The sequence below is a fragment of the Aptenodytes patagonicus genome, chromosome 7, assembly GCF_965638725.1.
Source record: "Aptenodytes patagonicus chromosome 7, bAptPat1.pri.cur, whole genome shotgun sequence".
Classification (NCBI taxonomy): domain Eukaryota; kingdom Metazoa; phylum Chordata; class Aves; order Sphenisciformes; family Spheniscidae; genus Aptenodytes; species Aptenodytes patagonicus.
The window spans coordinates 8,655,723-8,673,522 of NC_134955.1; the positions used below are offsets into that span (position 1 = coordinate 8,655,723).

The 17,800-nt window shown below is 34.5% G+C and overlaps 1 protein-coding gene across 1 annotated transcript in view; it reads left to right on the forward strand.

The window, feature by feature from the left end:
- Nucleotides 1–17,800, forward strand: part of ELP4 (elongator acetyltransferase complex subunit 4) — a 159,098-nt gene that overhangs the window by 30,678 nt on the left and 110,620 nt on the right. The window contains exons 4-5 of the mRNA XM_076343502.1: nucleotides 6,031–6,162; nucleotides 11,864–12,003. Of these exons, the coding sequence (XP_076199617.1) occupies nucleotides 6,031–6,162; nucleotides 11,864–12,003 (272 nt within the window). The remainder of the gene's footprint in view (nucleotides 1–6,030; nucleotides 6,163–11,863; nucleotides 12,004–17,800) is intronic.

Consider the following 17,800-nt stretch of genomic DNA (forward strand, 5'->3'; position numbering starts at 1 on the left):
AAACACAGAAGGACCTGGATTGCTAGCAGATACGGGTTGTACATCGTTTTATTACAAAAATAAAAGATTTATTAATGAAATAAATTATTTCATGTTTGCAATAAAACCTTCATAAACTTGGTCTGTAGGAAACAAAACTATTTTAATTGCATTGTCATTTAGTATTAGTGCTTTAGAAGACCTTTTTTTTCCAAATTTATTTTTTATTTTAAAACATAGCAACAAACTTCCCTCTCTCTTTTTTGCTTTGTGCTACATCTCACTCTAGACACAGACGAATGCCCCAACCAAAGCGCACTTAATAACTTTAGCAGTTGTCTGCCTTTTTGTGTATTCATGCCGCATAGCAAAGACTTGTATTTTAGTTGACCCCAAGAAATGCTGGATATTTTCTTTTTTTTATTTTAACTGATGCACTGCTACATGCTTTGTTTTTTTTATGTACCTTATGAGAGATTTGTCTTTTTTTAGCCTGGGAGAATGTAACAGTTCTCAGGAGCTGACATACTGATGCCACAAAATTGTCAGTGCCAAAGCTTTTCAAAGCTATATGATGTGGGAGCTGAGATATTTTTAAGAGGAAATACATTAAATAGAGATATTACAGGCTGATAAATCAACTCTCCTTTTCTCGGTCTTTCATTTAAATAACAAACACTTTTATTTCCAAATTCTGGATGAAATTTTGGAAGTAACTTTTAAACATTTTAATAATCTTGTAGTCTTCTGAAATTCTGATTTTGATTCTAAGAATATAAATTTATTTAATCCTAAATAGGCTCATAATTCCAAATATTTTTAAAATTCCGATAATTTCAGCAGAATTTAGGTGCTTTTTATATATGATAGAGAAGTACAGTTCTCAAATAATGATTTAATAAGACTGCTGGAAACTAGTGTCTTTGTTTCTCAATTTGTAATGAATCTAGGAGAAAGGGAGTTGTGCTAAAGCCCTGCTCTTGAATCTCCCACACACAGATATTTTGAGGAAAAGCCCAGGCTTAGCCATCTTTAAATGTCACTCGTAGAAACCATGCCCTCCACTGCTCCCCGTATGTGTTCTGCTGTATAGTTTTCAGTTCAGTTTTTGTATAGCTGCGCCAGAAGAAGCCCGTGTTCTGTGGCTAGTTTGGCTGTTGGTCTGCTTCATCCTTTCCATAACTCTTTTATTTTTTCCTTCTATTTTTAAGAACAATCTGAGAACTGATGAATGCTTTGTAATTCTCAGACAATAATGAAACCTTTCATGACACTGAAGATTTGTGAATTATGTATCCAACCAGCCAGCCTTTATCTTTGAGAATATACCTATGTTATGACAACTGGAGACTTTTTCTCACTTAGGTGCTCTGTTTCACTTGGGCATGGTCAGGTTTGGAAAGAGCTATTTCCTTGAAACAAAGAATAGCATTTAATTTGCAGTGTCAGAAGAGGGGGAAGCCTTTTATTCCAGTTCTAGTTATCATGAAGATCAAAAGAGGATATGAAGATAAAAAGAAATGGCTGGATCATTTCAATATTTTCAATATTGCCCATAAAGAACGTTTATATAACTGTGTTCTGTGTCTGTAATTCTCCCCAGTCCTAAGCCTACTAACCAATTTTAAGCTCTCTCCCTTTCCAAATGTGCTTATACAAAGATCTAGTTAAAAGACTTTTGAAAATCATGGACTGGGATATATGAATCAGTACATCCTAAGGAAAAACAACATTAGCGATCACCTATGTATTCTGTTCAGTCTTTTATCAGGCTAATGAACGCATGCATGTTGGCTTCTAGTCAACATAGACATACCTTCAAACAGCAACCGTGTGTTTTGCCTCTCTTTCATACAGTTTAGTGTAAATGGGAGAGAAACAAGGGTAAGCAGAAGCTGGGGTAATAGTGATAAAGTTAGGACGTAAATGTGGAGGTAAACAATCTTTATTAGTTCTGTTCATTAATCTTTATCTAAAATGTGTTCAAATTACAGATGTACTCAGACCATGAATAGGATAGGAGGTTTTTTTCCTATTTGTGCTTAAGTACATCATCTTGGAATGTATTTAAGCGAGTTAATATACCAGGTGGAGCTCAAGCAATTGGTCTTCAAAATACCAGTCAGCTCCAAAAGCAGACCACCTTTTCTGGATTGCAGCTGAATTATGTAGAAAGCCTACTAAAAGACCATAAAGTTCACAACCACCACGTGCAAGAATATGATTCAGGATACGTTTGCTTTAGAGCACAGTGTTTGTTGGAATAGAAAATTATATGGCTGTGAGACCTAGTAGACCCAGAAATGTCTTAAGTCTCAGTGCATCATGTGAACATGTTTCTTGCATAGGGACAAGAACGTGGTACATCTAAGAAACATATTCTTCAGCTAAGCGTGGTAGTTATTAGGTAAATGCATTTTGGAAAAGCAACTGAGGAAATAAGAGTTGCTCTTGGTATGAGGGAGTTCTTCAAGTGCTCCTGGGGGCAGCAAGGGACAAGACAGCATAAAAGAGACCTAAGCTGATGCTTATGCTAACTGCCATGGTACTGAGTCACGGGTTTTCTCATGTTCTTTGTGTGAATTTAGTCATGTTTAAACAATCATAATGTTAGAAGTTTTTTACTATGTCAGAATAAAATCTCTTTATTATGTCAGAAGCTAAAAGTAAACTATATTGGCAAAAAAGGCTATTTCAGATGGATACTTAGATAGGTTTTCATCTCTGGCAGCCAACATCTTTATCAGCTGCAGGTGAAACCATTTTTCCTTTATATCTTAATCTGCTTCATTCTTAGCAATAGTTAAGGCATACCACAGTGCTTGACTGTGTTGCACTGATAGTGTGTCTGTCTCTGATTGTTTTGGATGGAGCTGCTTGGGTGCCAACAGCTAGTATTTGTAATGTCTCCCTTCCATATAGTGCCATGTAAGAAAGTTTTGTTCTGTGTTTGACTGCAAGGCAGGAACTTTTTTCAGTGTTACATGAGGGTATTGAAGTAGCTTGTACTTTATCAGTAATACTTGGAGAACCTCTCACCCCTTATTGTTTTAACCTCTGTTCTATTTTAGTGTAAAATACAGTCTCTGTGTAAAACATACATTATGTGTGATTATATAAAAGCAAATGTATATAGCTAAATGTCCCCGTCTCAAATTTGTCTTTGCCAGTTATTATATAATAACAGTGAACAGCTGTGTAGCGTTTAGCTGCCTGCCATGTTAAACCACAACACAGTAGTACAAGTGACAGGCATTTGCAGTGATTCTAGAGGAGAAAAATATTAAATAGCTTTAAGAAAATATTGGTGCTGTTTTTCTCTTTCCTTGCAGTAAAGGTGAATGGTAAAATACGCCATTTCCTGGATTTCGGCTTTGCAGGTGATGTGATAGCTGCCCACTGATACTACAGATGGATGAGGTAGCAACTTGTTGTATCAGTGGCAGGATCTGAAACAGGGGCAAGCTCAGGGAGTTTGATGAAATGCTTAGGCAGGATTTCATGATCTCTTCCAAACTGTGGTTAGCAGTTGTTTTCAGAAAAACAGAGGTTACCCACCGCTATAAAAAGTTGCAGGTAGTACATGGGAGCCAGCTGATTTTGGTGAATGAAAGGAAGAGATATCTGGAAATGTTGTGTCGGCCTGCGGAATTATTCCTTTACAGAACTCACTTTTTAAATGAAGGTTGATTTTATTTATTTTTTTAATTACTGTAATTGAGCAATATTTTGAGGTGATCATGTATCAGCAGCTCTTCACTGAAAAAGAAAGACCTTTTTACCTTACCAGCTTAAATCTATGAATAACTATATTAGGAAATTAAATCTGCATAATAGTTTAACTGTTCAGTAATTTGTTTTTAAAACAGCACCTTAATTGGAAAATAAGATTAATTAACTCTTTATTGTGGATATCTGAGTTATAAAATTAGAAATTCAGAATAACACCTATCTTATTTTTTAGAAAAATCCTTTATATAATACTCTTGGAAGTAAATGCAAATAATTTGTATCTGCATACATGTGAAATACATTGGCATGCTTGTCAGCTCATGTTTGTATTTATACTTTCTCAGAACCTTTCAGTACAGTCTTCTGTTTTCATTTTCTCCTATCTGTCAGCAATCTTTGTCTTTCGTTTGAAAGTTTCCCTGCTTTCTTCCTGGGTAGATATAAGAAAACTTTGACAAAAATAAATTTCTTTTTTTACTGAAACATCTGTTATAAATCTGTAAATTTAATGAAAGCTGTAAATACTAACTTAAAATCTTAATCTGCCTACCCATAAAGCTTAATTTTTACAACCATAGTAATATGAGTTTATTGTATACAAGTGAATCTTTTAAACAAGAAATCTGAAAATTTAACTCTGTACATAACCATTCTCATGAAAAGCTTTTACCAGGCTTTTGCAGTTCATTTGCAAAAAGAAAGTAAATAAAATAAAATTATTTGCTCATAGGTGTGGCTTGCATCTTCTGCTTAGCTGCTGAAACACATAGGTACAGTTGTTCTATTTCTGCAACTTTATTGAAGTAACTATATAAAAGTTTTCATAGCTTCCATTACCTTTTATCTTGGAAGGTGTACTGACCAACCACTGAAAGAGAGACAGAAACAACTGTCCTGAAATTAGAAACATTTGTTCTCAATTTTGTCAGTAATTGTAGATACTTTGTTAATTTACACTAAAGAAACAAAAATAATGCATGTTGTTCATAAGATTACACATTGAACTATATACAGGTTTTCTCTCCTGTATTCTTTAATACTGAATTAGCGTAATACTAAACCCAAAATGGATTCATTTAAACTTTCATTTTCTTCTTTCTACATGTGTCTGTCTGTACCATTTCTGCCTACATAAAGCCAAGAATGTTGTTTAAATGTTTATGGTCAGTATCAGCTCTGCCTATGTTCAGTGTTTCATGTGTACCCCATACTTAGATCGAGATTCTTCTTCATCTAAACTTTTCAAATTTGGGGGGTTTTTATGTCTTCACATCTAATACCTTGTAACAGATACTGGCTAGCTCTAAATATTTTTAACCCTTGACACCACATCTCAGTTCTCTCTCAAGAGTCTTTGCTTAATGAAAACTTAGTCTTGATCTAAGCAGATAAAGAGTTCTTGTGCCCTCCAGCTTACACAGATGGGTGATAAAGTTGGGTCAGAAAACTTGGTTGCACTTCATTCCTCTCGTAGGTGTAGAAGCCCAGTGCATAAATTCTGAATGCTGTGCTTGATATCCACCCAGTGCTGTTGACTTTTTCAGCAATGCAACAAAGATAGAAAGCAGAAAGTTTGTAATAAAACATTGTTCCTAATCTAGGTCTAAGTCAAAGCTGCAGTTCTGTCCTCATAGAACAATTAAATCCACCTGTGTGCAATGCTTTTTTTAAAGCCAGAAATGTTTGCCTTAGAAACTTATAAAAAATCCAAGATTAAATATTTGCCCCTTCCTTTTACTCCCTTGTTTGTGTTTGTGAGGTATCTGTCATTAGTAGATATCATGCCTAATGGTTAGCAGAAGAGAAAATTCAAACCATCCTGTTACAGTTGTTTTCAGCCTGTGTCTGTAGGCTATTGTGGTCTGTTGAATACTTTTGAAAGATTTACAGAAGCGAACAGAGAAAAGTGATCTTCTTATAAAATAGGCTTAAATTCACTATGCAGGGAACTTATCTATTGTCAGAAATAGAATAGTTTAGGAGATCAACCTTTAAAGAAAGATTTTAAAAAAAAAGGAATATGGATGCTGCTCAAGATGTGGTGTTTGTGTAGAGTATACAATGTGATATTTCCATTCTGCATTCTCTTATGTTTGTATAATCCATTTTTCCCGTAATAATTACTTGGGTTTTTTCACGCTAAGTATTAGTAGGAGCCAGTCTTTCAGAACAGTTATTTTAATCAAGTTTTGTTACAGATTTTACAATTGTCCGTTATATTAAGATAACTGTATTAGCTAACTTTTTTTGGAGGGGATAAAAATCTGAACTGCCATTTCTACTGTAGATAGCTGACATTCTTTCGCTCTCCACCTGTAGGAACTTCCAGCCCCTTTGCTTGATGATACCTACAGAAATGAATTGGGAGAAGAAGCAACAGCTGTTAAGTCTGAAGATTTTCAGGATTCTATGAAAATAGCCTGGCGCTACCAAAATTTACCAAAAATGGAGGTAATCAGTATTTCATACTTTTTTCCTTTTGCAGTCAAAATGAATTTTGAGAGCAAATGCTTTTCAGTAGAATCTAAACAACAGAACTGCTAATGGACAGTGTTACAGGATTGCCTCGTGAGGGTAAATTATCATACACCACTATATTTTTTGATTACTAGAGATACAGAGAGAAAGGCAACTTGAGAGTTTGCAGGAACTGTAAAACTTAATACAATGATAATTTAAAAGTAAAAAACTTGAAAGTTCCATGGGATTCTTCAGTGAGTATTACTAAATTGAGACAGCTTTTTATGAAAGTTTGAATAATTTGGTCACTTACAAACTTTGCCCAAATTTAGTTGTACACAAATTACTTAAGTAGGTTTAATCAACAGTACTTACTAGATCTTTGTAGTGAAAGTACTGTGTCGAAGCAAGCTGTTGACCTGCTTATCCATGTGCATAACAACTAAAGTAAGCACTTGAGATTATATCGGCTTCACTGTCACTAGAAACTAATCACTGTGCAGGGAGAATATAAGAAACAAGCCCAGTGGTCAGTCTTTCAGAGTTTACATTATTCACAAAACACTAACAACTGTATCTCCCGTGGCTGGTGACTTTCTTATTTAATCCAGTGGCACAATCAACCTTTAATAAAATTAACAGCATTTTTGACTATCCAGAACAAAAAACTTGTTTTGTCTATACGTTTTAGCCTACATTTATAAATTCTGGTTTAGATGTAGTCATAACTGCCTAGTAAGTTCAGTCATATTCTTAAAAAACATAATTGGAATGTGACAAAATGATCTTACAAGGCTTGGCATGTTTGGTTTTCTGTGAAATTGCACAGACATGGCTATATAGTTGTGTCAGAAAAGACTTATATATGGTGACATGCCAAATCAAACAGCCTCCAGGGTAATCATATAATCTCATCAATTTTATTATTGTGGAGATTGCTGTGCCGCTCTGAACCATCCCCAAAATAATTTGTCTGTTTTAAAATCTAGCAGAATTCCTCATACATTGATATGGAAAAAATTTCACATTGTTAACAGATAGTGTTCTGATGTTGTAACAAAATAGAAAAACATAAATAGTCCAGTTTGGTGTGCACTCATCTCTCATAACTTCATAGAAGTAATCACTTCTTCCACTAATACAGTACTTCTCTACAATACGTAATGTACTTGTCCTCGATTATTTAAATTTGATTATGCAAGATAGAATAAAATGGTCAATCTTTTGTGGGGTGTCTCCCTTGTTATCATTGTTGCTTTCTGAATTGGATGCTGATTGTTCTGAATAGTTGAGGTACAATATTTTTTATGTATATGTTAAATTTATTAAAAAAAAACTTGCAAAGAAAAGTCTAATTCTTAAGCTATCTATACCTAAAATTCCTCAGGATATTCTAATTAGTGAAAAATAGTTTTGAAATTGATATTTTTCAATATTTTATAATGCAGTTATCATAAAATTTTGGTGCTGTGCTAAATTAATTTGATTGGTGAATATACTCCATTGAGAAAAAATCTGATGTTGCCTTGCAGCACCCTGGATGTTTAATACACTTAGTACTATCATTTAATTAACAACTTCGGTTATGACTTAATCTTTAAATTTTCTTTTGGTGGAAAAAAATAATGTCGAATAAAATTTCAAGGCGTATTTTCCAAACTGATTAAACTAATAAACTAGTACATTTTCAAAAACTACTGTCAAAGAGTTTCAAGTATGAAAGAGAGAAAATAGCTTTGCTTTTAACTAGAACTCTAAACATGTTAGCAAAAAACTTTTCCATCCAAAATCTGGCTTTACATGAAGTAAGAATGCTGAGTAAAAGCTGTCTTTGTGGTATTTTTGATGCCTAATTTGGTTTTTATTTCTAACTAATAAAAGAGACTTTCATTAATAGTTCAGATATTTCCTTCCCATTTATTAGACCTCATATAGTCTAGTTAGGTAACTCATTTTTGTTCTTATGCATGGTATTAATATTAGTACTCTTAATAACTATCACAGTTTCTCTTTACATATTGCATATACCTTGTCAATCAGAAAAAGACAGAAGATTTAGAAGAAATCTGTCAGAGTACCAGGTCGTGTTGTGCTTGATGTTCCTTTGCCAGTTTGTTACTTTCATCTATATCAGAGGTTAATTTCATTTAAACTTTTGAGTATATGGATAGCCTATTTTGCAATGCAAGACAGTGTGGGTTTTTTCTTTCTTTTTTTTTTTTTTTTGAATGAACTGCTTATGTTCTTGGGGCAATATATAAACTGTCACAGCATGAAATCAATTTTCTGCCTTGATTCATCCTAAATCTGAGATTTCTAGCACATTAGTATTGCAATTAGAAACATTAACAGCAGACGGTAGCATAAAAGCACGCTCTGCTCACTGACAGTTTAGTGTATTTCTCCTTGTGCAAAATAGGAATCCAGGAAAGAACAGGCTTGAGCCTCCAATCCACTAATAAATTTATCAGATCAAACTTAAGAGGAATGGAAAGTCTCTGCTTCGCACTCTCCATGGTCCATTCTGCTAAGGCAGATTATTCATGCTTACTTGATTCAGGTAGGCTTTTTGCAAGCTTCCCCGCTAAGCCTGGGAATGCAGTACATTGAGGCCTATTCATAGGCTTCTGACATAGACCGAGCTTTTATTGCATGGTGTTTTATTATAGCCAAATCCTAGTCTCCACCCAGTTTGTAGGCACTGTGCTTATTCTTTTGAATCAAGAGAGGTTATCACCTACCTTAATCCATGCAGCAGGGTGGATTAAGGACACCAATGTGCCTCAGGATTCTCAAAGAGGATCCTGGAAACTTCTTGTTTCTTCTTTTTTGCTGTCTTTACTAAACTCTATTGGGCCTCAGTAAGGATTTGCATCTGAAATGGGCAACCTGGAGCTTTTCTCAATGAAGACATCAGATCAAAGTTCAGTTAGTCAAGGCCTTTCTAAAACATTAAGGGGGCTTGGAAGTACACAATAAAAAGATGAGCTCTGGCAGAGATTGCAGTAAAAACATTCTGATCTGTAATCCGGATAAAGAATAGATTATAGGCCAAAGAACAGCCCCTGTTTAAATTGCTTTCAGAATCCTTGTTTTAAATAAAGTTACATTTTACATTAAAAATATTTAGATTTTGATAGATTGCTATGTTTTGTTGGACTTCCTTCTTTAAAAATCAGGTGCTGGTAAATAAATTGGAACACTGACTTAGAGAATGTGTGAGAACTTTCTGTCTTTTTTTGAGTAAAACTGATCTGCCTCTTATGACTAGATATACCTGAGCAATTTTGTGGGTTTTTTAAATTAAAAACTAATTATTTGTTTTAATGAAAAGTTTGGGTTTAGTTTGGTTATTCTATTGGGTTTGTAGGAAAGATATTGTATTATTGTTGCTATTTATATTATGTGATAACTGACCAGGCATAACGTCCATTAATCAAATAATTTCAAAACATTACTCTAAATCAAATTATTCTAATTAATCTTAACAGTTTAATATATTTTTAGTAAGATGAAGCCTGAAATAAAATTGTGAAAATACATAGCATGATTGATTTCAGAAAGCTAACTATAAATACATGGCCATGTCTGGCATGTCTGTATTCTTTCTTTTTATTGTTATAGTACTTATTTTATTAGCAAGACCAAGGTTTATGAAAACCACAAGCTTTCTGTAATAATTGGAGTTGGAACTAAAAAATTTGTTGCTCAACACACAAAAAATTTTGGGGATCCCATTATTGTAACAATTCAGTATTCCTATTGTCATTTCTGTATATAGCAAGAACAGCAGATGTTGAAATTTGAGCAGAAGGTGTTCCAAAGAATTTTCATTGCATACACACACAACCCTGCTCAACTTTCAGATAGCGGATAAAATGTATATGTTGGCCTGCTTAAAAGAAAAGTCCTTTTATAGAATGTTCTAAGTTGTTACAGAATCTAGTGAGAAACTTTTGAAATTATTGGGGGTATTTCTGGTCACTTTTCAACAGTAATTCCATGCTTTTAAGTACAAACAAAATAGCATTTTATTTTACCTACCAATCCAAACTTCACTTCAGAACGACCTTTAAAAGGCATTCTGTTCTGCAGTGTGAATATGTCTTCAACATCTCTCTCACTTTCAGCTCTTACCTTTTGTCTCACCTGTTTTCTTTCACAACCGTTGAGATACTTCATTTTCTTTTAATACTTTATCATTTAATTTGTGAGGTGACTCTTGGCTCTTATGGGTGATCCAGTTTAGCAGTAAGTCTTGGAGACAACTTAAAAATATTTTTGCACATTCCTGCATTGTACAATGCACACTTCAGATGCAGTCCAGGCTTAGGGTAGTTGTCTTCAAAATAAACTAACGTGTGATCTTTCTTTTAACCTGCAAAGCTGCTGTTAAAAGTCTAGGATCCAGCACCTTTCTCGGTCCAGGCGTCTTACCAGTTAGAAATATTGTGGGTTTGATTGATACTTGTATTACGAAACTTGTTTGGTTATTCTAAATGACCTTTCTTTTTCCTCAAAAGAGTTAGAACAGTTGATGAAAGATAAACTGATCAGAAGCACGGTGATGTTTGTGCTATAACCTAAAGATCAGTTTTAATATTGCTTTGGTAACCTGTTACTCCTTTACAGTGTGTACATTAAAAAATACTGTATAGTGGTTTACATTTGTGCCAAGTGTTTTCCTTCCCTGGAAGAAACTAACTTGCCTCTGAGGTTTACTCTGCTTGACTGTTCTTTCCAGGATGGCTTTTATTTTTTTAATGGGAAGGGCAGAAAAGATGAAGAAAATGGATTGTTACATGAAGAGCAAAACCTGTTCAATTCCTGTAGCAGACAGCTACTACATACTTGAATACTGCATATTGTAACAATGTAGGGGTTTTTTAACATTACATGTGTAATTTAAATAATGTTGCAGGTTGCACGCTGAACTCCATTAATGTGGAACAAAACTATGCATTCATTTCCTCTGTTTATTTACTAGCAAAACATACTCAAAATGTGTAATTCCTGCTATGGTGTATATTAAATTTGGGGATTTTATGGTGTTTTATATACCCAAAATTGAAAGCTGATAGAAAAGTATCTTCATTATAGTAAACCATGGTTATTGTGTGTAATGTCTGTGTGATGCTCAATCTGCTATTTATTCAAAATTCAAGAAATTGGAAGTAGTTTTTAACTATTTCCTCTTTTTTACAATTCTCTATTAAAATCAGATATATGAAGATGCAATGGTATTTTACTGATCATAAATAAACAAAGTGAAACATTTTCAAAGTCAGCTGAAAATGTTTCTGTAGTGCCATATAATTCCCAGATACTGAAAAATCAGGTAGGTGGAACACGTCATGGTCTGCACATTTCATATATCTGGCTTTTTGAAATTTGCGATCATATGTCTAGAACTTGCAAAAATACATTCTTTTAAGTATCTGACTGCACTTTGGTGTTGCAGTTTGGAACAGTAAGGGTTGAACTCTGTGTGAAAAATTCACGTTATAGAATGTCAACAGGGGAACCAAAACTTAGTAGTAAATATTATAATGTTGTTCTACTTGAAGCTTGTACTTAAGCTGAATGGGAAAAAAACCCAGAGGTTTCTTTCAAGTGTATTGCTAGTTAATTATTTTCTTTTGACAGATAATAATTTAATACATTATTGTAATCAGTATTGTTGTTTCCACAGGCCAGCCCAACAACATCTACAAAGTTGGGCCATTATTATGATGTTTCTAAAACAATGTCTCCAGAACTGTTTCAGTCCATAAAATGGCACAGTTTTTACCTTCATGAAGAATTGTCTTTACAGCCTAAAATGAAAACATGGTAAGTTGTAATACCACATGCTTCTGTTGTGTGTTGATATTTTGTCTGCATATTAGTAGTAAAGGATATTTTTGCATCTACACTTGCTGTGAAAAATCTTGTAGCCACGCATGGCTCACAAGCGGTTCAGCTGTGGTTCTCATGTCAGTGCTACATGCCATGACTGGCAGCAAAGCTGCTGTGGCACAGAGACAGCTCAGTATACTGACTCCTTAGCTGTGGGAGGAAGCAAGTTGGCAGGGACAATTAAGGCAGATATTACTAGGACAGCCTAGGACACAGCTGCATGTTCAGTCCGGCCCTACTGACAGCTGAGTGTGGGGACTGGGGAAACCATTACTATCTGTCTGTGAACTACTCCCTGAGCACCATGCCCCATCAGCTTTCAGAGATGTGTGTGTCAGGTGGCTATCAGTCTTAGGAAGATATCCATAGTTTTTAGGGCAAAGACGACAGGCCATCCTTGACCTACATAGCTTAGAATGCTATATCAGATTAGTTTATTATGTGACTTTTACTTCTTACATCCTACAGCTTCACCTAAGGAAAATACAAAATACTGTGAATAGAATTACAATCGCTAATTATGTCTTGCACAACACCCTTAATTCCAGAGAAAATCATAAACTCTTCTCTGAATGAATAACTTATTATAGTTTATGTCTATCAGTAATGAATTAAGGAAGACCAAGAGAAAATGAGTGACAGTAGTGAAGACTCATATTAGCCTGTAGCACATACGTCCATTGTATCTTTCTAGGAGACATTTCAAGTCAAGTCAAACATCAAATACGGGCTAGCAATCTCTTTGTTCAGTCCAGTCACTTAATTTACATAATACCTAGTTTTATAGATCCCAGTGTATAGAGCCAACTCCTGCAAGTAGTGGTATGGTATGCTTTATTGTGATTTTCATTACAGTACACTCAAATATAAAAACTGAGATTTATGAAAGAAGCGCAGTATGAAGCACGTTTCTTAGAGCTGTAGAAAAGCAAAAGCCAAGTCTCTTTGTAATTTGTTTCTGTGTTATGTGATGAAATGTCATTGGTTTGTAAAATAAATTCTTGCGATGTTGTAAAAAAAAAAAAAAAACCAAACATTTTCAGGAGAAAGCAGAGAACTTATATTTTATTATTTCTATAGTAAATATTTGAACCAACTTTATTTATATATTATGTATAATTATTACTTTTTTTAGTAGCAGGGCCATAGAGAATAGACACAAGAGTATCTGACTGATAGGTTGCAAGTGCTTATATTGTTATTGAGCAATTTAACTCCCTCTCTGTCTTTTCTCTAGCTAACTAGAATCTCTCATGACTCTGGGCTTAATTCCACTAACTATATGGCTGTCAAGTATTTGTACATTTTACATTAAAATCAAATTAACTCATGTATAATATAGGAAATGGACTTTAACTTTTATGCATTTGATTTTATAAGCCTTGCTTAACTCTGATATTTTCCTTGTGTGCTATCCTGATAAAAGTTTATCATTCTTGCCATATGAATTCCATTCTTATTTTCAGTTTTAATCTAATGGAAAGATTAGATTTAGTTAATTTGCTTGGCAAATTGGTAGAGCACAGAGTAATGACGTGAGGAACATGATCAAATAAAGATGGATTTTGGAAGGCTTATCTCCTTTTCTTCTCCCTGCACCCACAACATGGGTCTCCTTCAAGAAGCCTCTTCTGAGGAAATGAAAGAATTGTATTGTTGGGAGTAAAGGCAGGTACCAAGGTAACAGACAACTACCATTCTAAACATCGTTTTCTTAGATCACAATGCAATGTGATAAGAGACAGGGAGGAATAAAGAACACATGGAGAATAGTGAACTTTCAGACAGAAATCTGTGGGAACTGTGAAGAGATGTGTACATCTCTCTCTTCATTTACAGTAGATCATTTGTCTTCTAACTTTGATTATTGTCTTTCCTGACCACAAACACCACTGGTTTTGGATTCCCTGTATTAATAAGGTTGCACTAGGTCAAGGTTAAGACAAGGTGGGAAGAATTTTTCAGACTTACAGCCCCTGAAATAAAGCTTATTTCTCCATAGAGAAATGGAAGATTTAAGCTTCCCATAATTACAGTCATTCAATTTTGACACACATTTAAAAAATAAACTGAACTAGAATTTCAACTTCTGTTCATCAGTGTTGTATAACTGGAGTTCTTAAAAAAATGATGGAAGTGGAGAAAAGCTGCTTCTCCCATTACCCTGATCCCCAAATTGATGTGCACCTAGCACAGTTAACATCAGCAAATTGGACTGCCCAATTTACATAAGAAATGACCAGGTTAGAAAATATATAAATGTTTTAAAGCTGGGACCTAATGAAGTTCATCGGCAAAACATAAAGAATTGTCAAAGTTCCACAAAGTCAAAAAGGCCAAAGCAATACCTGTCTTTAAGGAGAGGAGAAGGTGAAGACATCTGTGGGATAGCATCAGTGCTTAAAAAAAAACACCAGAAAAAAGAGATATCATCTATTTTTAGGCTTCTAGGGTAGTTTCACCCAGTATATGTTTCCTTTTTTTTTTTTGCTTATGGGTATTCAACTGGGATAGAGTCAAAAGGCTCTAAAATAAAACAGGAGATATTCTCCATTGATAAAGTCTGTTATCATGTCAAAGGAGGAACATAGACTGGTTTGACAGTTTTCTTTTTGTCATGTTGATTGTTAAATCCTTATCTTCTAAATAAGCTGTCATTGAGTCACAGTTGAACCTGAGTGAAGTACCAGGCTTTATCCCAGTGTTGGGTCTGGTAATAATCTAGTACTAATTTGGCTTGATACTTATCCTGAGCAATGGGTATCTTTATTGCAGTCATAATGTCAAATTTGGAAAAAAGTGGAAGGAATAATTACGTGCAGATTAGATAATAGAATTAGAATTCAAGAAGATTTAGGTCGGTGATCTGGAATAAACTACATGGAATTCAGTGAAGACATGCCGAATATCATACTAGTAGGAATAATTAATTGAACAAATAAAATAGTGTAGCAGGTCTCCAGAAGATGATCTGGGGTTATAAAGTATCTTGAACATAAAATATATTAGCAGTGTTGTGTGATTAATGCTACCGAAAAGCATAACTTAAAAAGCATGGAGGTGATAAACTGGAATTTAATGTGGAAGACATGCAAAGTGCTTCTGTTCTGCTCAGCCATAACAAGGCTGTCCAGTTTTTGATAGCATCCTTCAAGAAAACTCTGGATCAGTTAGAGAAGGCTGGGAAGATGGGTATACATCTAGAACTGGGATGTATGGCCCGTGACGGAAGAATGGAACTTCTTGGACAAATCTAAGCAGAGTCTTGAAGCTTGTTAAAAACTGAGATAGAGAGGGTAGTAACTCCATTGTCTGCTGAAGGTAGGAGAAGCAGTAATGGGCTACAGTAAACTGTAGCAGTAGAAATACAGGCTGGAAATAATGAGATATTTTTCTAATGGTTAGCATGAGAAGAAGTTGCCTTGCAGACACAGGTTGGGAGTATTGTAGAATCTCCATCATTGAAAATTTCTAAGGACAAGTTTGGTAAATATCTGTCACAGATGGTTTAGATGTAGTTCATCTTGCCTTGGGGCAAGAAGATAGACTACCTGACCTCTTGAGGTCCTTTTCATCCCTATCTTCTGTGATTCTTTAATACACATTAGTCACAGTGTATTAAATCCAATACTAAGTATGAATGTTACCAATTATTTCACTGTTCTCAAAATGTTTATGCTTTTACAGAAACCCAACAGGCTTGTACTGTATTTTTTACAAATATTGTGATGAAATTCTGAAGGAAGCATTCCTTTCTCAAGGAACGAAAACAAGCTCACAATCTTGTCAGGATGATTTCATTAAAGAAAGTTTATAAAAGGGGGAGGGAAAGGATATTATTTTGTTGGCATTACTGTTTGGAAAATCAATACAGTGCTTCTGGCTTCTAAAGCTAACTTCAATATATCATAGAATAGTAAAAATTTCTGTTCTATTGATTAACTCGACAATGATTTGAAAGAAAGTAATATGATAGTCACAGTTAACCCTTCCAATAGAAGTCAACAATTTGTATTAGACCTCATCTAGTTGCCTGAAGGTCCCACTGAGAGCTTGACCTAGCCTCTTTTACTCTGCCTTACAGTGAACTAGGAGCATGGACATGGCTAGTTAGCATGTCTCCACTTAGAGGATATAATTTCTTAAATGTAAGGTTCTCAGACTATGGTCTTAGATGCATAGCCAAAAAAACACCTGGTCGCATAATGCTAATTACCTGTATAGCATTGCAAAATCTGTAATCTATTAGGCTGACAGTCTCTCAAAAAAAGTACTGATAGCCTGGAAGGAACTAAAAAAAATGTTACAAAAATTACTTGAAATTCAGAAAATCTCTAAAAATACTATTTTTTTCAATTTAATTTATCAAAAGAAGATTCACAGAAAATGTGTTAACACTGAAAGCTGACAAATCCTTCAAAAATAAGGAGGCATTTTTAAGAAAGGGGATAGTTCATTATTGAAATAATTTACATTAATAGGCTACGTATTATGGGATGTTTGCAAAAGGTTTCATGACTTTCTAAAGGGTATACTTTGCAAGATATATATCAGTAAAGACATTTCTGAATGAAATTTTCTCTTAAATCGTGTAGGAGTGCAGACCAAAATCAGTAGTATGGTTTGGTTTTTTTTATCTAAGAATGTTTTGCTTTTGTCACTAATACAAAGGTTGAGGAGGAAGTGGAAACTGATAGTTTTGCCAAGGATATAATTTTCCCTAAGTAAATGGTATTGTTGATGGATGATACCTCTTTATAGCATCAGAAGTCGCAAAAAATTAGGAATTAGCAGGAAAAAAAAAAAGGAAAACTTTTCTCTCTTCTCAAAATGTTTCCACATTATTTTAGCTAGCATGATCCATTCTAAATATTTGTAATGTAGCAGAGCACAGCATGGTTTAAGTTCAGGCTGAAATAAATTGTTATAGTCCTGTAACTACAGCCATTGAAGAGGCACCTTAAATTAAGTAGTCATCGTGGAAAGTGTACCTGACCCAACATACATATTCTACATTGAGGTCATAAGCTATATGTTCTGCAATTGTAAAGAAAGATTTTAAAAGCTCAGTATATTTTTTTTATTGCACTTTTTTTGATTAAATTATCATATATACTGTTGTGAGCAAGGTGTTCCCTAAGTGTTGTCCTTTTTGGGGTTGGTTTTTTTTTATTAGTGTTTTCCTGATAGAGACCTGCTACTTTTTTATGTAATTGATGTTCCCTCAAAGAATGTACTTAATCTGTAACTTGTTAGATGCACCTAGAATTCACCTCATTGACCTGCCTTTTCCCTTTCTTTTTCAGTTAGAAGGTGACTAGCTCTGGAGGCCTTAGGTTTTATTTTTCCTCCTTGAAATTTGCAACAGTTATCTTCCCCCACCCTTCTTTTCTTTGGGAAGGCGTGGGGAACAAGAAGAACAATCCTTTGCTCTCCTTTCCTTTCACCACTTAGGGGTGTAATGACAAAGAACAGATTATGCGGTTAAAGCAGAAAATACACAAGAAAAGTAATGTACCACATTTTCCTGTACAGCTTATACTCTCCTGACAGAAACAGTGAGTATAGTGAACATATATTTTACAATCCTTGGAAAAACAGTGCTGCATCTTTTAATAAGCAAGGTCCTTTGTCGTAATGTTTTGTGGCATAAGAACCATGTATTTGTAAAAAGGACCAAATCATCTTGGTGCTTCTAAATCTCTAGCATCACATTAAGAAACCTATTTTA